We start from the raw sequence: 25,000 nt of genomic DNA, 5'->3' as shown, positions 1-25,000 counted from the left end.
TAAATGAAGCAATGTTGATCTCCGCTGGTTTCGAAATCACGGTGTAAAAATCCGGGACCGCTATACCGCAGTCTAATACAATCAATTCTGCAACATTTATCGTAATGTTTTCTGAGTGATTACTCTGAAGTATGTGATGACGTGCGTTTTGACCTGTCACTTTTTTCTTTCTTTTTGTAGTTTCTTTTCTATAGCTGTTATAACGCACACTTCTATTTGATGGATACGGTTTAAATTTGCAATACCTTGATTGATAAACCGCATCTCTTCACTTCCCAGCCACTATCAAGACGTTTTTCGATCCTTCACTATCTTTCTCGATACGCATACATACCTGTATGTATTTATGCATGTATGATTGCATGGATGTATGCACACATATATATATATATGAATTGTAATAAGTATATGGTGTTAACGTCTGTATGTGAATGTGCTCATGTATACGTATATATGATTGTTTGCGCGCGCGTAAGAGTGTATGTTTGTGAGAGTGTATGTTTGTGAGAGTGTGCGTGTGTCTCATGGCTTTTTTTTATCAAAAATATATTCTATTTTCCTTTACAATAAATTATTTCAGATACTCCTTTCCCTCCATCTCTCTTCCTCTATATTTTTATCTGTCTATCTACATACTTACCTATTTATTCTATATATTTACCTATACATTGCAAACACACACATGCACACACACACACACACACACACAAAAACACACACGCATCACATACACACACTCACATACATACGCCCTATGCATACATAAATATATAAGTATGTGTGTTTCCGTGTTTATGCATGTATGTATGTCTCTCTGTCTCTCTTTCTCTCTCTCTCTCACTTTCTATATATATATACATATATATATATATATATATATATATATATATATAGTATATATATATATACTATATATATATGGTATATATATATATGTACATTGCATATATATATGTATATATATGCATATATGTATATATGCATACACATGCGCTTATATATATATGCATATATATATATATATACATATATGTATGTGTGTTTATGTGTGTCTGTTTGTGTGTGTGTTTGTGTGTGTTTGTTTGCGTGTATGTGTGTGTGTGTGTGTGTGTGTGTGTGTGTGTGTGTGTGTGTGTGTGTGTGTGTGTGTGTAATTTCTTCTTTGGTGCACTCTTTTATTCTTTATTTTACATACATCATTATTTTCAAATCTGCATTCAAACGGTGTCTTTTATCTCCACCTTTTACACCGTTTTTTCTCCTGAAAAGTATTTCATTCATCCTGTTTACTATCTTTTGCATTTTCTTTTGAATTTTTTTTCTTTTTAATTCTTTTTGTTATCATTCCTTGTATCTTATTTTTTCTCCCTGGTTTTAACTTTTCTCTATTTCGCGTTGTGTTTACTTGATTCTATTTCACATATATACTTTTTTATAGAAGATTCTTTTCAATTTCTCCGTAATTCATTCACAAACGTCAGATCACTTCTATCTGGCTTCGCTTTCGTTTTCGTTTCTTTTATTTTCCTAAACTACAGATTATCTCCTAACATACATGAATTTATTTACACACTGTAACATCGGAGTATGTAAATAAATACGTGTATGTGTGTATGTGTGCGTGTGTGTATGCGTGCGTGTCGCTGAATGTGTGTGTGTCCTTAAAGAAGGAGAGAATGAAGGACTGTAGAAAAAAGCAAGTATATACCTACATTTACACCCACCTACCTACCCACCTACCTACCCACCTACATACATACATACATTCATAGTTGTGTGTGTGTGTGTGTGTGTGTGTCTCTGTGTGCGCGCGTGTGTGTGTGTGTGTGTGTGCCTGCGTACATGTTTGTAGGGTTATAATATATATACGTACATGTATGCGAGTGAGAGTGAGTTTCAGTAAATGTTGTTTATGTTTTGCTTAATTTGTTCAAGCGCTCACAAACCTCTTTTGCCTATTGCAGTTTCCCAAGCAACCAGCACGGAGTTTTATTAGTCTTCTTGGCCGTGAAGCCAGCAAACGTCCAGCAATGAGCGATGGACTCTGCAAATAGAGAACTGTCCAGCTGTTTAAGGGCAGGTGGATGGAGCGTATTGTTTACGAATGCTCGTCCGTTGTGAAGTCTTTTAACCAACCATTCTCCCGTAACCTTCAACAACACCAATATTCACATCACCACCCGCAGCAATATAAACAGCAGCAGTCAGAACAACACAGCCAACATCAGCAAGACTATCACATATATCGACCAAAACATTTTGTCTCATCAAAGAAGTTTCTTCAGTTCGCCAGAAAATTGTTGCTCTTCTTGTTTTGCGTTTGTACATTCACATGCGTTCTTCTCTATGCATTTGTAACTGCCAATTGTAACACACTTGTTACTCTGTCGGGTGGGTCACTTGCCGTTATAGAAACAGACAGGCTAAACGATGTGGTTATTGCTAGAGAATTCCAGCGACCGATTGACACCAGGTTTAAATTCTCCTCTTTTCTCAATCTTTCCAACGTCTTTCCATTTCGTAAGATCAGCGGGCAACAGTTGCAAAGCAGATCCACCAAACGACGCCGAAACACTGTTCCGGTACCGGTATCCTTAAATGTAGTAGCACCTGTACACGTACGCCTTTCTAAAAGCCGAAATATTCGTCCCAAAACATCTACTGTGATCCCTTTCCGATTTGCAAAACCTCCAAGCCAGACATCTGGTCAACCTGCCCCAGGGAGGAGACAAAGGAAATCACCAAGACGTTTGGCGTCAATGGCAGTTAAAAAGCAAAATGGTTACCATGGGTTACGCACAGATGGTGTCAGGAACAGTGATGATACCGTTAATAAGGTCAAGGTTTACAAATATAAAAGGAGCAATACCAACAACAAAAACAACAGTAACAAGAGATACAAGAACAGTGTTAGATTTGTTGGAAGTAATCGTAACGATAATTCTTTTCGTACTTGGCAAGTTCCTTGGTCAGCAAATGAACAAAAGAGGTCCGACTACGCAGAGAATTTGGTTAACAAGACCAGAGGCAGTAGAATGGTGCAGCAACATCAGGGCGACAGAAGTTTGGACGGTGACAGAGCGGTCTATCAGCGATATGATGACACCATTTTGTCACAGTCAAATGATTTATTGTCTAACCAACAAATCAACCGAAACGATAAAGACAGCATTAAGAACAGCAAAAACAATAGAAACCACAACGACGACGATGGTAATCTAAATAAGGAGGCGAAAACATTCAATACGGGATATATTATGGAAAATAATAACAATAACAAAAGTAATAACAGAAATAATAGCTATGATAGTCATGATATTGATGGTGGTGGTGGCGACGGTGTTGGTGATGGGGAAGTGGTTGGTGAGAGGAAAGGTATTTACAATGATGGCAGACCTTTACATATACAAAGAATTCGACAGAACGCTACCAAAAAACTTCCGCAAGCAATAATAATTGGAGTTAAGAAATGTGGTACCCGCGCATTACTGGAATATCTCAGGTTACATCCTGACATGAAAGGCACTGGACCGGAACCGCATTTCTTTGACAGACATTACTATAAAGGCCTGGAGTGGTACAGGTAAGTACAGGATTCCTTAAACATCTCTTTTATAATTGATATTTAATCACTAGTCCCATAAAGAACAGTTTTAACTAAAATCACAATATTTGATACGGTGATCTGCGAACGTACATATTCAGATTTATTCATGAGATTTAATCACATGAGCAAGAATGACGCATTGAATTGCTTCAGGATGCAATACACAAGTTGCCAAAATGCATATTATTCAAGAATGTATGTATATCGATGCGTATGCGTGTATCTGCGTGTATGTAAATGTATATGTTAGCACGTATGCATACATACATACATATATATATATATATATATATATATATATATATATATATATATATATATATATATATATATATATATATATATATAATACGTACGTATATACACACATATTCATGTGTGTGTATACACATACACAAACACACACACACACCATTTTGGGTTTCTATGATGTATCTTCAATTTTGCTGTATATAAAAACACGTGCCCTTTGTGTTCTTTCCATCAATATAAAAATGTTCGCAGGCTCCAAAATAGTGAGATTTGAAAGCGAAATACCAGAAAAAGATTCTATGAAAAATCAGCGTTTTAGCATAGTGACTTATGGGCGTACATTGATTTGCTCACCTTTCCCTATAGTTGGATAATATTTCCTTCACTTCTTTACAATTATCATTTCGCCACTAATATTCTAATGCAAGCGAAGCGGTGAGCTTGTGGAAACGTTAGCACGCCGGGCGAAATGCTTAGCGGTATTTTGTCTGTGTTTAAGTTCTGGGTTCAAATTCCGCCGACGTCGACTTTGCATTTCATACTTTCGGGGTTGATAAATTAAGCACCAATTGCGTAATGGGATCGATCTAATCAACTGGCTCCTCCCCAAGAATTTCTGGCCTTGAGCCTAGAGTGGAAAAGAATATTCTAAGGCAAGCTAAAATCTTTACACAGGTATGCGAAAGTGACAAAGAGGAAATGTTAGTTTAAATATTAAAATTCTAAAATGGTGCAGTGATAACTACAGTGAAAGAAAACTGGAGAGATAAAGAGAGACTGCGCAAAGGAGGCAATGGGAGAAAGAGAGAGGGGAAGAGACCGAAGTGAATTAAAGAACGAGTGTGATATATAGTTTTTTCGAAAGATGATATCGAAAATTGACAATAAAATGAAGTTTATTGTGAAATTACTTTCAATTTGCAAATCCGTTTATGTATATAGACATATAGGTCATATTTACAAGTGTACTTTCACTCACACACATTTACTCCTATATATATATATATCGGCGCAAGAGTGGCTGTGTGGTAAGTAGCCTGCTTACCAACCACATGGTTCCGTGTTCATCCCCACTGCGTGGCACCTTGGCCAAGCATCGCTTGACAACCGATGGTGGCGTGTTTACGTCCGCGTAACTTAGCGATTCGGCAAAAGATCGATAGACTAAGTGCTAGGCTTCCAAAGAATAAGTCCTGGGGTCGAATTGCTCGACTAAAAGGTACTCCAGAATGGCCCCAGTCAAATGACTAGTAAAAGAGTATAAGAGTATATATACATACGCACATGTACATATATATACACACACGCACGCACGCACACACACACACACACACATATATATAAATATAAATATATATATATATATATATATATATACGTGCATACCTACACACATAGACACATATATGTACAGTACAGATACGTATGAGCGTCTGCGTGCATCAATGTATTGATAGATACAGGAGTTTCGTTTTAGACGTCATATTTCATTATGGTATAAAGGTGGCGTACTGCCAGTAGCGCTTAGCAGCATTTCGTTCATCTTTACGTTCTGAGTTCAAATTCCGACTTGGTCGACTTTGCCTTTCATCGGCTTCGGGGTGGATAAAATAAGTACCGGCTGAGCATTTGGGAGCTGATAAAACCAACTTATCCCCTTCTCGTGAAGTATATAGCTTTGTGCTAAAATTTGAAATTAATATTTCATTCTACTATTTCTTCTGAATATAAAATTTTCTCTTTTTAGCTGAGTTCACTGTTAAGGTTTAGATGAAAATATTACTTTTGTTACATTTATGAGTTAACTATTTCTATCAAACTGTTTGCCTGTGCGTATGTGTGTGTGTGTGTGTGTGTGCGTGTGTGTGTGAATGTGTGCGTGTGTGTGTGTGTGTGTGTGTGTGTGTGCGTGTGTGTGTGTGTGTGTATGCTTTTACGGATGTACTTGCTTCAGTTCGACGTGACGTGACATGACTGCACCTATAGTACACATCCATTGTAATTCATTTAAATTTAACTCGTTTAGGAGAAATTTCGAATCGCTTCTCCATTGTACGACTATAGAGTTGAAATTCTTTAACATTTAGGACTTTGCAAATCGCGTTTCCGTTCAATTATTTGAAATTATTTGCGCTAAATGTGTTAAGTGGAATTATTTGAATGTGGTGGTAGTTGGTCTGTTTTTTTTACATCATAACCAAGTATTTCATAGGCAGTATAGTAAATTGTATAATATAGAATTATATTTTGTGTATATTTATAAAAGAATGCATGTGGTACACGTAATCTTTGGAATCAAATTTAGTGCACTGTGCATAGTTAATTTCATTTTGCCACTGTCTGGGCGATATCTAGGAAGATTATGTGGTATTTTTGTGTTGTTTCAGAAAGATTGTCTTCTGGATTACTGCATATATTTGCAAATGAAGAAATTTTCTATTTATAATTTAGTATCACTTCATGATACTTACCACGCACCTACTATACAATATATGCTATGCTGTGATTCAGAAACTTTTATTATTATTCTAAAACTGTAAGTGTAGCTGCTGTAATATCAGATGTGATGGTGATGTTGCTTATATTTTATAGTGGTTATTATAATTGTTGAAGTGAAAAAGGTGGCGTGCTGGCAGAACCGTTATCACGACTGGATAAAATGCTTAACAGCCTGTCTTCCTGCTTTAGGTTCAAATTCCGCTGAAGTCAACTTTAAAACCATTATAGTTGGGGGAATATGCATAAATAGATATCGGAAAGAATTTCCAATCATGAGTTTTCAGTTTTTCGATCGATCAACTGAACTTCCAAAGTTACTGTATTAGTATATAAGTAGTTAAGTATTACACAGACACCTATACTCTTTTATATAATTCTGAGTCTGGATTATAATGGCAAAATTTGACAGTGCTGAGCTGTTGGCTTATGTATGCTACCCCCACGATGGCCTTCCATGCAATATCGGCGTTGCCAATTTCACTGAAATAGAACAGGGTAACTGAGGAAACAGAAATGGCACTATCCGCAGAGTCACGGAGTGTGATCACACCCGGGACATCGTGATTGCAATGCAAAATTCGTAAATTTTCAACTTTTTGCAGTATTGTAGAATAATAGAACAATTTAAAAAGACAAAATGCTTCGCGATGTTAAGTACATTCTTCATTTTCTGTATTTCACCATTGTCTATTTTACTTTGGCAAAGTTCCAAACCCAATGTATTTTGTATCATCTACATAATGGAGTGTTCGGTCTATTATAATCCTCCGAGAATTCAATACGATATTGGATTTAGTGCTATGTTTATATTAATAGATACTACAGAATCATCCTCGTCATTATTTCTTTTTGAAATGCACAGACTGTTATTTTACATTGTTTTCCATTATTTAGCTCACCCCTTGTTGTCTTGTAACTTAACAATGTTAATTTTTACCTTCCATTCTTCAAGATCAATAAAATAATACAGTCTCAGATCAATCGCCTAAAAACTTCCATCTGAGTGAGTGACATGTGCCAATATTAGAGATCGATGGTCCTTTGTTGAAATGTATTATCGTTTATCAGAAATTTATAACGAGATTTTGTTTCTGAAATCATGATAAATAAACTTAGGAGTGGGGAAGCCTTCTCGAAGACATCTAATTCCCTAAAATCTTTTAGGATACAGACAGTTAGTCATTAGTCGGGAATACTAGAGTTTTGTCTCATTCGAAATGATCTGAGTTGGAATGCACACTAACATACAGATGAAATTAGTGCTATAACAGAACATGTGGAGAGGGAAAAAAACCCATATGAATAGAGATATTCAGTGAGAGGGAAAGAGTGAATGGGAGATGCATCAAACCGTTGCGAAAATATGAGATAGAAATGAAGAGAGGATCAACATACGAAAGCTTTCAATGAGGTGTAAGAAGAGGGGAAGTATAGTAAAAGAAGCACAGTTTCAGCACAGTAAGAGGCGGGAGAATAGGTCACAGCTACGTGCAAAATGGAGGAACGGGAAGAGGATAGAAGATTGTGTACAAACTTTCGCAACATTACACACATGCGCAAATAAATATATACGTACATACATACATACCAACATTACCCTCATATAATATTAGCATGCAACGCCCTGACACACACACCTACACACACGTCCCCCCCAAAAAAATACACTAGCATATATATGTATATATTAATGAGTATATAGATACGCTTACGCGTTTGTGTGTATCTATCTATCTGTCTTTCTATCTATGTATCTATCTATCTCTATCTATCTATATATATATCTTACTCTCTCTCTCTCTTTCTCTCTCTCTCTCTCTTTCTCTCTGTCTCTATCTCTCTCTCTCTCTCTTACTATATACATTTATATATATACTTATATATACATACATGCATAATTGTATGGGTACGTATGCATATATGTATATACGATGTTGACGAATAGCAGGAAATTATGCCCAATACCACAAGGGTGGATCAATATTTCTTTAATTATAACCAGTTGTTCTATACCATAGGTTTCACTGATTAATGAATACGTTCCCTATTTAATTGTCAATGGTAAACTTATTCATTTGCAAACTCCGATAGAATAACCACGATTACATTCTCACGAAACTGATGGTGTCAGAAAACTTATTTCTATTAAAAGTGCAATGAAAACTAGTTAAGAATCTTATGCTATATGTTACCAATAATGCTAATTTCCCTTGGTACATCAAAGGATAGGATACACTTATACCAGACTTCTCATGCCAACATACGTACCTATTGATTTAGAAGACTTCCTCTATTAGAACACCGAAATTTGGCAAAACATTCAATAAACTCCAGTGAAATATATATATATATATATATATATATATATATATATATATATATATATATATATATATATATATATATATATGTGTGTGTGTGTGTGTGTGTGTGTGTGTGTGTGTGTATACAGCCACATTTGCTGGCCTGCACCTTCAGGAATACTGCTTTACTAATACCTTATCTTATGTAGGATGTACAAATGTTGGAATTCCCATAATCTCATTATTTACGCCCTTCTAGGCAAAACCAAGAACACTGGGTATGTACAGCTGAAGACATGACAATTCTTAGTGTTATCAAGTCTATTATGATTGCAATTTTAGCATCATACAACCTGAGATACATCACTACTGTGAATATAATTATCTTAGCACTACATGCATTGTATTTACAGAAAGCCCCTGTGTTATTTCTCAACATCCTACTTTCTCAAGTAACAATAACGTATTATTTCTATGAGTGGTTTCATTCCCTATACTAATACGTTATTCAAAATATCTGAAAAATTCAAGGATTTCAAGAAGAATTTACACCTGTTTCAATAAAACTCTCAAATGTCTATGTTCGCATTTACTTACACCTGTTTTATGTTTTAATACAATTAGATTAGCTTTATATCATTTTCTGACTTAAATTATGAAACACTATTGATATTAGCTACTATTAGTTGTACTCTTTATTACAAGCAAGGTTGCTTACAATTTAATATTTTACAGTTTTCAAAATAATTCCAAGAGTGTTCTATGAAAACCATAAGAACAATTCTGGACAGTTTTATTAAGCATTCAACTCGAACAACTCCTGGTATTCTGCAAATACACACTCACGCACAGACACAGACGCACACACACACATATACACAAACACACACACACACACACACACACATTCACACATACACAAACACACGCATGCAGATACACGCACAAACGAACGCGCGCGCGATCACACATATATATGTGTGTGTGTGCAGCACAAATATAGATACAACCACTCATGCAGGAGCATATTTCTAAAAATCCTAATGGGTTTACCTTGAAAAATTACGTATATCCATCAATTTATTAGTGTACAATCAAAGAGCATATTTATATATTAATGAACTGGCAATCTGTCTATTATGGCGACGGGTGCTCACATTGACCCGATAAACGGAACATGGTGGTCGTGAAATTGACTTGCAAGTGACTAGCATTTCAATGACTCTCGTGCTTCTAGCATAATTCTCAGCCAGATTCGGCGTGACACAGAATGTGACAAGGATAACCTGTTGCAATACAGATACAACTCATTTTCGCCAACTGAGTGCAATGCACCAATGTGAAGTACAACGTCATATTAACGGACATAACGCACCGCCGGGAATTGAAATGACAATCTTTCGATCGTATGCTGAACGCCCTATGCACGAAGCCACGCACGGTATCCATGCACAAATATGTGTAAGTGGACAACAATGAATAAGATTATCTGCGCAATTGTATATATAACATCGTGTGTTTATATTTTTAAAAACCAACGCGTATATTGCAAGCAGAATAGCATGTTCGGGTGTGTGTTTCTGCCCGTGTGCATATATATATATATATATATATATATATATATATATATAATATATGTGTTTGTGTGTGCGCGTGCGCGTACTCACATAGACAAATATGCATACACAATCACACGGCAACACATATACTCATATACAATATGTACACGCACACACACACACATATGCATACATATTTCTCTGTGTGTGTGTGCGTGTGTATGTATATACACGTATGTTTAAATGTACGTATGCATGTATGTAAATATGTATTTGGCTAATTATGTCGCACTATTTTTACGCGTTTCATCGTTCAAATTTCGCTCCATCTGTCGGCTTTCATTTATATGCTCTTTCACACTTTCTCGGTCTCTCCCTCTCGCCTTCGGTTTCTTTCTCTTGACATGCACATCACCTGACACATAGACCAATGGAAGTATGCAAGTATGCATCTTTTATATACATTGATGCGTATGAGTGTGTTGCGTATGTGTGTGTGTCTGAGGACCAAGGTGACTACCTAGGTAACATACATAACCATTTTCAGATACACATCAAACACGATTAAAAAGAACTTTCCTTATTGATCCCAATACTGAGTAAACATATCTTTCTTTCAAAAATCGGCTTCGCACTCGTGTATGTGATAGTTGTTTGTGTTACGCTGTCAAAAATATCTTTTGTTGAACTAAAAATATTAATAAACTTCTTTCATATATTAATATGGCCTCACCATATACCTGCTGATCGGTAAGGCCGCGATTCATTGTTCGTCAGTCTTTCAATTTGTCTGTCTGACTATCTATCTGTATAACTATCTATGTATCTCACATTATTCTCCGTTCCTAATATATATATATATATATATATATATATATATATACACACATGCACATATACACTAATATATATATACGTGTACGCATATATATGTATATATATATATATAAATATATATATATATATATATATATATATATATATATATATATATGCATACGTACATACATGTATATATATAGATATAGCTATATATGTAATATATATAGTATATATATATATATATATATATATATATATATATATATATATATATATATATATATATATATATATATATATATATATATATATATATATATATATGTATATACATATATATATATATATATACACACATATACATATATCTACATATATACATATACACACACACATATATGTATATATGCAAATATATGGGTAAAGAGATGTGTGTGTGTGTGTGTGTGTGTGTGTGTGTGTGAGTGAGTGAGTGAGTGTGCCTGCGTCTGTATATGTATGTGTGTCTTGGATTTTGATTTTAGATACGTGTGCACCTATTGTACTTAAGTTGGACGGTAGAAAAGTTGTTGACAGTTTCACGGGTTTCTGCTGCCGTGAGGCTTGTTTCTTTGCATCTCACTTAACTGACAAAATATTTGCTTGGTTCTAATGACCTTGAAGGTGAACTAGAATCTACAGCATGTGTATAATTCATGTACGTTGAGCACAGACATTAACCATAAACTGACTTATAGAAGTGAATTTAAATGATATAGTCTTTTGATTCTCCATTCTTCTTGCACATCCGTTGAAGCTACGCTTGATTTTCCGATCAATGTGAAATTTAGTTTTTTAAATACCACTTATACGCCGACATCATCTTCGATGTATGAAACCTCACTTGGCATCTTACCTGATTAAAATTGTACCTGAAGATGGTGGAATATATGTTAGGATGTGCTGTATGAATAAATCATTAACATTTTATAGAAGCAGCTGCCGTAAATATTAAACGCCACTTTACTATCTACGTCACAGCTGGAACGAATCCCAGAGTCTGGTCTGCAGTTTGAATTCGATTTGGTACTTAAATATATGCAGTATCCTACATACACATTATCACTTCATTCTTTTGCGTTTTGTGTTATCGTGCCTTGCTATCATTGGCGCCTTACGTTTTGATTTGCATAGTGTTTGTGTTGTGTGTGTGTGCGTGCGTTTGTGTGTGCTTGACTGTATGTGTACTAGAATGTCACCTTCATATAGCGGGTAAATGGAGAAGTAATTTTTCTACAATGGAAGATATGGGTAAATATTACATACCTACATTAATTATAATTCAACTCTTATTAAATTGCAGTTTATTTGTATTAAATAAGGAAATGTTTACCAATATAATTAAATGACCTAAATTTCTTATTTGTATAAATACTGCTATAAATTCTTTGTCATTTACCCTCTTCTTCTCCTGTCGACACCGGGTCAAGACTGAGCGCTCGTGCTGCACATCTCATTCTAGCTCCGCCGTCCTCCATCTTTAAGATGTAAAACGGGATTGGAGACATCAATCTAGAACGAACGAGCCTACCAAACAACATCTATTATTATTTTGTACAGGGTCACTCACACACATGCGCGTATACACTTGTGCATACACACGCACACGCAACCACACAAACACAGTCACACTCCCAAACACGCACAAAGACACAAAAACACATATAGATATAGGATAATGCAGACAGACACTCTAAAACTTGGCCTAATAGTGCTAGTTACCAGGTTTCCATGGCGTATAGGTGATAATTCCACTGCTGTGTTTAAGGCAAGTTATTTGGAGGGGAGGAATATGTCTATTACATCAACATTAGTACGTGAATGGTATATGACTATATCGACACCAAAGACGGCAGAGGGCCAATTTGAACTCAGAACATAAAGAGCTGCAAGGATTCTGTCAGAAAACCGCCATCCATCAGTATAATTTATAATTCTCCTTTATGATCTATAGTTATACACATGATATATATGTAAGTATATATGTGTACGCATATATATATATATATATATATATATATATATATATATATATATATATATATATATATATAAAGAAAAAGGTATAGATATGAAGATATACGTACATACATACAAATATGTATATATATATATATATATATATATATATATATATATATATATATATATATATATATATATATATATTCTTTCCCTCTCCTGTTCAGCGTTTGTAAATAAAATGTGTTTATACGTACTTTTCTCTGTATGTATTTGTGTCTGTAGATATGTGTGTTTTTATGCTTGTGTGTGTGTGTGTGTGTGTGTGTATGTGTGTGTGTGTATGTGTGTGTGTATGTGTGTGTGTGTGTGTGTGTGTATGTGTATGTGTTCTTGTGTGTGCGTCCATGTATTATAGAAATTCGGACGCGAGCGTGTTGTGGAAAATTAATTATGTAAGAAATATTTGGAGAAGATGATTACCTTTTTCCCTGCAAGCGAACTCTTAAGTCTGACATTAATTTTAATGATTTGTTTAGAGGAGACACAAGGCCAATTATTTTTGTCGACATGGAGAAAATATAATAAAAGTGATTGTTTCATACTGCCGCGAGTAATCAATCTTTCCACTGATGAACATATCTGACAGTGACGACGGGTGTCGTTGTTAATGCTGAGAGGCCTACAGCCAATACAGTTTTACTTTGCGATGAAATGCATTGAATTTTTATCTATCTGTATGCGTCAGAATGTGTTGAGACGATATCTTGACCAGTGATTTGATTGAATGTTCTCCTGTGTTAAATAATGAGCATACAAATTACAGCGGGTCCCTCAAATTCACATTAGACTTCATGGAACGGTGTTACTAATCAACACACTACCTACCTATATATATATATATATATATATATATATATATATATATATACATATATATATATATATATATATATATATATATATATATATATATATATATATATATATATATATATATATATATATATATATATATATATATATATATATATATATATATATATATATATATATATATATATATATATATATATATATATATATATATATATATTATAATATATATATATATATATATATATATATATATATATATATATACATATATATATATATAGATATATATATATATATATATATATATATATATATATATATATATATATATATATATATATATATATATATATATATATATATATATATATATATATATATATATCATATCACAGCGTTCAGTATCTCATCTCGTTCGGCTTAAAGGCTCTCAACGTTTGTTTTCCCCTGTGTTGGTCCTGCTTGCCACTTTGGAAACCTCCGCATACCAGGTTTTACTTAATTTGCTTCGCGGGAAGAGCTATTCTAAGACCACTCTCTGCCTCATCTTTGAAACGCCTAGTTTAGAATAGAGGCAGCTGATGAAGGAAAAGTTACATATGTGGCTTGTCTGTTTTCCTATGTGTTGATTCTCTTGTCCGTAAAATAAGTTCGTTTTTTGTGCTTTGCTTATGTTGCTGTTCCTTTTTTGTCCACGTTTTTTTTTTGAAGTCCTGTTCCCGGATATGCATGTATATATATATATGGTGTAGGTATGTACATATATGTATGTATATATATATATGCATATGCTCACATATGATTTGTATTATTATTATTATTATTATTATTATTATTATTATTATTATTATTATTATTATTATTATTATTATTATTATTATTATTATTATTATTATTATTGTTCAGTAGTTTTATTTTTATAACGTGCTTTCACTTCACTACCAAGCGCAGCTCTGTGTGCATTGGGTATGTGCTGTGGTTTGCTGTGGTGCTCTTATGTTTACTGTATTGAAAGTGTTTTTGCGTAGAATGTGTGCAGTACCCAGTAGTGCAATTTTCTGTATGTTATATATATTTGTAAGTCCTGGTGTTTTTGTTATGTATCTGTCTGAATATTGTTTTTATTATACCTAAGGCACCTACTATGATAGGAATTGTTTCTGTTTTTGGATTCCACTTTCGAGTTATCTCTATTTCCACGTCTTTGTATTTTGAAAGTTTTTCCATTTCTTGTAGAGAAACGTTGTCATCTGCTGGTATTGATACATCAATTAGAACGCATTTTTTTTCTTCATGATCTTTGACAACTATATCTGGTCTATTTGCCTTAATTTCTCTATCTGTGTGTATTGGCATATCCCAGAGTATGGTTGCTTTCTCGTTGTATGTGACATTTTCTGGCGTGTGTTTATATCATCTTTTTTCTGTTGTTATTCTATAGTGTTGGCATAGCTTCCAGTGTATATAGGTCCCAGCTCTGTCGTGTCTGTGAATATATTCCTTCTTAGCCAGGACTGGGCAGCCAGAGATAATATGATTTATTGTTTCCTGTCCATCTCCACATATTCTACAATTACTTGTTATATTTCTTTTCATTATGTGTTTTTGGTAATTTCTGGTGGGGAGGCTCTGGTCTTGTGCACCAATTAAAAATCCTTCAGTCTCTGCTTTGAGTCCTGAGCTTCTCAGCCATTGTTGGGATTTTTCTCTGTCTATTTCTTTCGCATGTAGTTTAGCCCAGTAGTTACCATGTAGGGGCTTTTCTTGCCATCGTTTTATCATGGTCAGTTGCTGTTCTAGTTTTAGTTTGGATTTCATTTGTTTTATAGCTTTTGTTTCTTCTTCTTCTTCTTCTTCTTCTTCTTCTTCTTCTTCTTCTTCTTCTTCTTCTTCTTCTTCTTCTTCTTCTTCTTCTTCTTCTTCCTCTTCTTCTTCTTCTTCTTCTTCTTCTTCTTCTTCTTCTTCTTCTTCTTCTTCTTCTTCTTCTTCTTCTTCTTCTTCTTCTTCTTCTTCTTCTTCGTATTTGTTAGGTAGATTGATTTCTTGTTTGTTTTTGTCAGCTTCCTTAAATACTGAAAACAGTTTTTTGTTTTGCTCGTGTTTTGTGGCTATTTGCATTAGTTTTCCTTGCTTCTGGAGTAGGTATTTTTGCAGTCCTATGGTGGTTATTTTATTATGGTTTTCTAGCTGTATAAGACCCCGCTACCTTCTGTGCGTTGTATATATTGCCTTTCTATGTCAGATTTTGGGTCGTGCATCCTACATCCTGTCATTTTTCTTGTTTTCCTGTCTATTTTACATAGTTCGTTTAGTGTCCAGTTAAGGATGTTGTAGCTGTAGCTTATAACTGGGACAGCTAATGTGTTGATACCCATTATCTTGTTTTTAGCATTGAGCTCTGCTTTTAGTATTGATCTAACTCGTCTATACTACTCTTTCTTTATTTTTTCTTTCATTTGTGTATGTTGTATCCTATCTAGTTCATTGACTCCTAAATACTTATATGGTTGGCTTTCGTCTAGTTCTCTTATTTCATTGGCTTTATCTAGTGTTATATTGCTACTTTTAACTAATTTTCCTCTTTTCAGGGTTGCTTTGGCACATTTTTCTAATCCGAATTTCATATCTATTTCCTTGGTAAAGCCGTGTGCTGTCTGTAGTAGTGTTTCTAGCTCTTTGTCATTTTTTGCATATAATTTTAGGTCATCCATATATAGAAGGTGGCTGACTGTTTTTCCGTAGCATTTGTAACCGCATCCAGTTCTATTTAGCAATTCTGTTAAAGGTGTGAGTGCCAGGCAGAACAGGAGTGGATAGAGCGCGTCTCCCTGGAATATTCCTCTTCTAATGGGGATGGCTTTCGTTTTCACAAGTCCCTCTTTTGTTTGGAGCTGTAGCATTGTCTGCCATTTGTTCATTGAGTGCTCTATGCATTTTATGATAATTGGTGCCACCTTGTTTATGGCTACGTTTTCCAGAATCCACGTGTGGGGAACACTGTCGAAAGCCTTTTGGTAGTCCACTCAGGCCATACTGAGGCCTTTCTTCTTTCTGCAGCTGTCTTCAGTTATGGCTTTATTGATCAATAATTGATCTTTACAGCCGTATGAGCCCTTGCAGCATCCCTTCTGCTCTTCTGGAAACAGGTTGTCATTTTCCAGGTGTTTACTCAATCTCTGCGATATTATTGCAGTAAAGGCTTTGTAGAACGTAGGGAGACAGGTTATAGGTCTGTAGTTTTGTGGTTTCTCCGTTTCCGTGTATTTGGGGATTAAGATGGTTTTCCCTTTTGTGAGCCATTCAGGCATTGTCTCTGGATCTGCTAGTATGTTGTTAAAGTTTTCTGCAGCTTGTTATGCATTCCTGGCAGGTGTTTTAACCAAAATTTGGGGATCTTGTCGTGTCCAGGTGCCTTCCAGTTGCTCAGTTTTTGCAGTGTCTGGGTGACCTCTTCAATTGTTATAGGGACCAACTATTATTATTATTATTATTATTATTATTATTATTATTATTATTATTATTATTATTATTATTATTATTATCATCATTATTATTATTATTATATATATATATATATATATATATATATATATATATATATATATATATATATATATATATATATATATATACCAGTTCAGCAAAAATTTAGATTCAGGTGAATATGGTACTTAAGTTGAGGCACCAGAATTTAGTACGGTGTTATCCATACAATTTAAAAGTAAGGTGATGAAAACCAAAATCAGCCAGAATGATATCCAGATGTAATGCAGTACGATCGTTTCAAGCAACTCCATTTAATTGAACAATGCAATCATTACATCAATTTAAATGCAGTGCAACCATTAGCTGTATAAAGACAGAATTTAACTTAATTTAATTCTATGTATCTATGCAACCGAGGATTGCTTTTCATTTAGATTGATATAATGATTGCAAAGGAATCCTCGGCTGCATAAAGGCATATAATTAAATTAAGTTAAATTGTATGTCTTTATGCAGCTAATGGTCGCTCTGCATTTAAATTGATGTAATGATTGCATTGTTCAATTAAATGGAGTTGCTTGAAACGATCTTACTGCTTTACCCCTGGATATCCTTGTTGCTTATTTATTATATATATATATATGAAGCTTATTTGCCAGCATCACATGGCAGTCCTGACGAGGAATATGTTTTTACTTTTTAGCCCCTGAAAAACATCTTTTTTCTGCTTTCCATCTTGAGGGTTGAGGTGGAATGAGTGGTGCATACTGTAAGTAAGCTTGATCACCGACCCCGTCAAGCCGTTGGTATTACCAGCAGACAAATGGTTTCTGAGCTATTTTTTCTTCCACGGTGCTGGACAACCGCCTGGCAAAACATAGCAGCGAGCCGACCTTACTCACAGTATATACTATTCAAAGCGACGTTCAGTCGCTGATCTCGTAAGGAGAAAAACCAACTAGTTTTAAATCTCTTATTGAGATCTATGTAGTAACAGTACTGGATAGGAAACTTGATTTGCTAACATAAGAGTTTCTGTGATACTGTAGTCACCTATCGAAATCTGCTGTTTTAAGTTTTTACACGAGGAAGGGACTCAGTGAAACGATCTAACAGACAATAGAAATAGTAGCACCGATGTTTGCAGATCTTATCATTTGATGATTAAATAGACGTTACATAACACATACCACACACACACACACACACACACATACACACACAGGTGTGTGTGTGTGTGTGTGTGCGTGTGTGTGTGTGTGTGTGTGTGTGTGTGTGTGTGTGTGTGTGTGCTTTTCAAGCAGGTGAAATACATTTTAGCATGTAAAGTCCCAGAAAGTTCGTTTCTGCGCATTATAATTTTTTTTTTTTTATGCAAAGCAACACTGATTGCTATGGTAGATTCTGAAACTACTGAAATAGAATTTATTGTTGATAAAAGTTCGACGTTATTTATCACTAAATGCTTAATAGTTTTTTTTTTTTCGTGAATAAACAAATTCAGATATAAAGTAATCTACAATACTATATTACTTTACGTTCTACTAGTGTTGGCCTTGCATATATATGTAAATGAATATTTATTTATGTGTGTGTGTGTGTGTGTGTGTGTGTGTGAGAGAGATGCAAATACGGTCAAGTAGAAACAAAAGTGCAGAGAGCAGGTAAATGAATAAGGAAACATGAATATTAGTCTCTTTCAGCTCACGATTTTAGAACATTAATCAACAGCAATACAGTATTTATTGTACACGTAGATTTATGAAAAATACAATCAGGGTAAGTTGTCTAGATATTAGGATACTACGAACCTATTTAACCAAAAAGGCAAAATGAGAATTCACAAAAATGTTGGTGTAAGAATATTTAATTCTGTAAAAACACGCAATATATTTCGCTATGATGGATATAGCAACTAAACTTACGATGAAGTTACGGAGGTTATTCAACAGCAAAAGTTTTTCGGATGGAGAGAGAAAATAAACTATAAATTAAGAAACAGGAGGCGATAGTATTGGAGGTTTGTCCTTAAACATACAGCGATATATAGTGAAGACTGAAGTAACTGAGTACGATGCCAATTGAAAACAAACAAAAGAAAAAGTTTAGGTAGTAATAGAGAGGTAGAAACTAATTGGTTCTCACGGCTAACATGAGAATTTTTGTCTAACAGTATTTATTACACACTTATTGGTTGTCTTGTACTGAGGTACATGACACTGGCAAATCTTTCTCATTTTTCTTATATCATTTCCCCTCCGTTTGTGCAAATTACCAAAGCAATAAATGAGCATTCTCTGTCTTGTTCATTTTTAAACATCACCTACATCTTGAGATAATGTTGAGCAACTGCTGTATTCGTCTATTGAAGAGAAACATATCCACACCGGCCCTTGTCTCTCCAGTTAATTATCCAGTCTATCCAGCGTTTTCTAAAATGACTTGTCAAATTTCGATACTCCGCCGAAGTCGACTTTGCCTTTCATTCTTATTAAGTGATCTATAAAATAACTACAAGTCGTTCAAAGGTATCTATATAATCGACATGACTTCTCCCCAAAATTTGCTGGGGTTTCGCCAAAATTTGAAAGCAATATCCGTAAAAGTTACTTATCTCTCTCTCCCTCTTTCTCCTTCTCTCTTTCGCTGTATATATATATATATATATATATATATATATATATATATATATATATATATATATGCGTGTTGTGTGCGTGATTGTATGTGAATATATTTATATGATTTAAAGCATGCTCAAATATGCGATATACATTTGTATATGCTTATATATATATATATATATATGTGTGTGTGTGTATATATACACACACATATATATATATATATATATATATATATATATATATATATATATATATATATATATATATGGTATATATTCAGAGAGAATGAGAGGGGAGAAGGAAATAGAGACAGAGAGAGCTATACCTGATGTTTAAGTGAACATTTTATATATTTGTTTATAGACGATGATTAGACGAAGTAAAACGCCTGTTTATACTAGCACACACGTATATCAACTTCCTCTTGTATTACACACTCTCAAGTCGTAGTATCCATACCACACTCAGTATCTTTGCTAGCAACCTATTTGCAATTGCATCGTGTTTACGTTTCCTTTAAACGAACATGTTTCTACCAGTCTTGTCACCCATATGTATTTATTTATCTACCTTACATTTACAAGGTGAATCAACATCCCTAACTTTGGCAAACGCAATGTCTCTCTTTATTTCAACTTAATGTAACACAAATAAATATACAGCACTTCTGTTGTTGTATCTGTTACTATCTCCCAGCTACTAATGCTTCCAATGAACCTCCTTTGTTCGGAACTAACTTAGATATAATCAGAGTTCAACAGCCCATCATATAAATCTAAACAGCGTTGACATTTAATAAACAATAAATAAATATTTCCTACATTAAAACTCTGCTAACTCATAATTTCCTCACCTACTTGAAATCAGTTAAAACACAGGCATATAGACAGTTCATAGCTTTGTAAATCTTTTGGATGAACGAAACAATTTCAATAAACACATGGATAATATTTCCTGCCATTTCAGAAATTGCAACTTTGATTTCATATGACGGGAATGTACGTCATCAAATTTGATGATGAGAAGGTTACAGGATATATTAAACAAACTGCGCGAGAGGAACATTATACAACTAAAATTATAGAATTAATGCATCCAGACGTTTATAGACATACGTACACTCATATATATTCGCACATGCACGTATTTATATATGTGTGTTTATGTATATACATATAAATGTATATCTGTGTATCTATATATATATTATATATATATATAAATATATATATATATATACAGAGAGAGAGAGAGAGATAAATAGATTGATATCGATATGTATATACATATATACATATATACATATATATATATATATATATATATATATATATATATATATATATATATATATATATATATATATATATATATATATATATATATATATATATATATATATATATATGTATATATATATATATATATATATATATATATATATATATATATATATATATATATATATATACAGAGAGAGATAGAGATAAATAGATTGATATATACATGTATATATATATATATATATATATATATATATATATATATCTGCAAAAAATAGCTGACACTTATTCAGTAGCCATGATAAAACTCCGAGTTTCCGATGCCCGGGCGGTGTTCCGCTCCGTCCATCTCTTCAGTTATCCAGCTAGAATCTCCGGTAGCTGGACGGAGCGGAACACCGCCCGGGCATCGGAAACTCGGAGTTTTATCATGGATACTGAATAAGTGTCACATAATTTGTTACAGATACATTCCTCTATTTGCGTAATATCGAGGTCTCTTTATTTCTTTTGTTGCCACTCCTGCCAAGTATATATATATATATATATATATATATATATATATATATATATATATATATATATATATATATATATATATATATATATATATATATATATATATATATATATATATATATATATATATATATATATATATATATATATATATACATACATAGGTGTGGGTGAGTGTGTGAGTGACCGCTGATCGACTAAACTTTCAAATGTAATGCCCGAAATTGGCGATTAATTCAGTAAGTGAAACACAGTAAAGAAACGAAAAAATATATTGGTCTTCTTCCTCAGACTTGGCATAGAAGACGTAATTTTCTTCCCGTTTCTCTTATTTCTTCTTTTTCTCCTCTTATTTCTTTTTCTAAACATCTTACTTTGTGAAGAAGTGATTTAGGTTGAAGCGTCAAAGGCTTTTCCACTTTTTTAATCATTCAGTGATATTAATCTAATAATTTCTCTTTTAGTCTATTGTCTACTTAAATCTGTTAAACCTATATACACATACATATGCTTATGTAAATGTTTATTTGTCTGTGTGTATGTCTTTGTGTGTGTTTGTGCGTGTGTGTTTATGAGCGCGTGTTTGTGTCCGCGTTTGTGTTTGTGTGAGTATGTTTGTGTCTGCGTTTGTGTTTGTGTGAGTATGTGTTTGTGTGTTTGTTTGTGTGTGTGTGTGTGTGTGTGTGTGTGTATGTGTGTATGTGTGTGTGTTGTGAAAGTGGCGGAGACCGAAGAGGTTATCATGACACGATTGCTTCTCTGAGATTTGCTAATTATATTTTTGTTGCGAATTTTGATAGTTTAACTAATTTTACATATTTGATATTTTGGATAAATACGATGATATTACATAGGGATTATGCTTGTATGTAAAAAAAAAACCAAAGGAATGCAAATGCTGTACCATAGAAACTGAAGAATCCTGGCTCGTTATACATTCAAACCATGACGTAACTTTAGCTTTTCGGAACTGCTGTATACTGTAGTTAAGTAAACTTTAGTGGCAAAAACATACTTACCTACCTACCTACCTACATACATACATATAGAGCAAACGGCTACTGTCAGTTGGATGTTGTACACAGGCACACACACACAATCAGACACACAAACAGGCATACACACAAATAACCATTATATAGTCATATATATGTTTATATAGGCTTAGCAACACACAAACATTCACACACACACACACACACACACATATGCTACATCAGTTTTAGATGATCTAATCCCTGAAGAGGTTGTCTGTTATATGCGTCTTTTCGAAAGCGAAAAACAATTATTTGACAGAAGACTCTTCAAAACTTCCTTTGTTTTTTTTTTACATTAAGTAGAATATTCTCTCAATAACTGGATTTGATTTACAGACTCAGTATCTTCTTACAAAATGCGCATGTGCACTATATTACAAATGAGTACCATCAGATTGAAAATCACGTCAGGTTTTAACACTGAAATTATCGGATAAGAAAGAGTGTACTGCCCAGAGGTTTCGGAAATATGAGTCGAATAATGAATTTAATAAAAAAGCAACAAAATTTCTATGAAACTCCTGTGTAATGATTCCTAATGACTTATTTTTGTACGATTGACAGCTCGGCTTCTGTTTACAGCTTTGAACATGCTGAGAATTAGATTTCCGGTTTTCCTCGTGTTACAATGAACACACGGTCATTGTAACATTGGGAAACTGAAGCATGCACACTAGAATGTAAAATAGTTAATGTTTATGTATACTCAATGTTAACGCAAAGAGTTTAGCGTAGAGACGATTGGTGCTTTCTTCTGACACAATGCAAATCAAAATAGAATCCCGAGAATATGTCAACTCTATAATAATAATAAAAAGAAAAAAACGGAAAAGAGAAAAAAGAAGATATAATGTAAAAATGTGTGTTTTTGTCTTCTCCTTTAAGCGACTTGTATCCGTCAAGATGACAAAGATGCAAAAAGCTGATATCGGAAATCATTATATAAATGTAATCAACAAATATAAAAGAGAAATCTGAAGCATAAAACGAAACTACATTTAGACACTATCAGGTATGTGGATCACAGCAATCACTGAATGTTACTTAACTTAACACTATTTGAAACGAAGCAAATTTCAGGGTTAGTCTTCCCGATTTCACTCGGTACATATTTTTAGAATGTATCTTTCTTAGATTTATATCTACCCGGATCTTGAACACATAACTTTAACTTTAAAGTGGCGTTTTTATAGGTTATATCAACAATTTACCAAGATCGTTTCTAATATTAATGGACGCTACCATATGCAGGTCACAACCATTTCTGAGACTGTGACAACTCAGCTCAACCAAAGAGAGAACTCTGACACTTTTTTCATTGATTTCTCACAATCCTTCAAGACAGACGATCATTGAAAATATATTAATCAATAAATCTGTCGAATTGGGAAATTATTGGAACAGTTGGAGCAAGAGTGCTAATGATTATCGAACATTAGATAATACCTTAAATCTTGCTCCCGTTACTGTCTATAAACGTATCGTCTATCTACAAAAACTTCGAAGATTAGCTGATACATTTAGTATCTGCGGAGCGGATGGGGATTATGATCACAGATGCGTTTCTTTAACTTTTAAGATCAGGCCCAACGAAAATCATATTTAGTCGATTTGAGTAAAAGTCTCTGACTAGGGATGTAGGTTGGGGTTTGGTTAAACTCTTCCTTGCACATAATTTCATCTCCAATTGAACCTATTTCACTCGTGGCATATTGCAGTAGGTCTTCATCACTATTTATAAAATACTCCGCAAGTGTTCTCATTTCAATCCCCAAAGAGTGGTCTATACTAATTAGTCATTTGGCACCGTTCTTTCTTTTCATATACAGTGTGTTTACGTTTACTTTAGGGTGCAGCGCCCCATGTTATCGTTATCATCATCATCATCATCATCATCATCATCATCATTATTATTATAATAGATGTCGCTGAGTATAAAATATGGTCAGGTTGCTGAATGAAGGTATTGTGTCTACTGGTAGTTTGAACTGTTTGTCAAGTCACAACAAGGACCCCAGACACACTACTTTACGCAATATGCGGGCAGTTCCAATGCCGACTTCTGCAATTATTATTATCATTATTATCATGTTTGGCTTTTATCTGTATTTGTACATATGGACTTT

The 25,000-nt window shown here is 33.9% G+C and overlaps 1 protein-coding gene across 3 annotated transcripts in view; it reads left to right on the top strand.

Moving 5' to 3' along the window:
* LOC106870883 (uncharacterized) overlaps positions 1-25,000 on the top strand; it is a 260,580-nt gene that overhangs the window by 9,659 nt on the left and 225,921 nt on the right. For all 3 annotated transcript variants that reach the window (XM_014917151.3, XM_014917296.3, XM_014917223.3), the window contains exon 2: positions 1,965-3,583. In XM_014917151.3, the coding sequence (XP_014772637.1) occupies positions 2,085-3,583 (1,499 nt within the window). In that variant the 5' untranslated portion in view covers positions 1,965-2,084. The remainder of the gene's footprint in view (positions 1-1,964; positions 3,584-25,000) is intronic.

The sequence above is a fragment of the Octopus bimaculoides genome, chromosome 7 (genome assembly GCF_046866305.1).
Source record: "Octopus bimaculoides isolate indiv1 chromosome 7, ASM4686630v1, whole genome shotgun sequence".
Classification (NCBI taxonomy): domain Eukaryota; kingdom Metazoa; phylum Mollusca; class Cephalopoda; order Octopoda; family Octopodidae; genus Octopus; species Octopus bimaculoides.
Note: the sequence above shows the minus strand (reverse complement) of the source record. Positions and strands in the feature narration are given on the sequence as shown.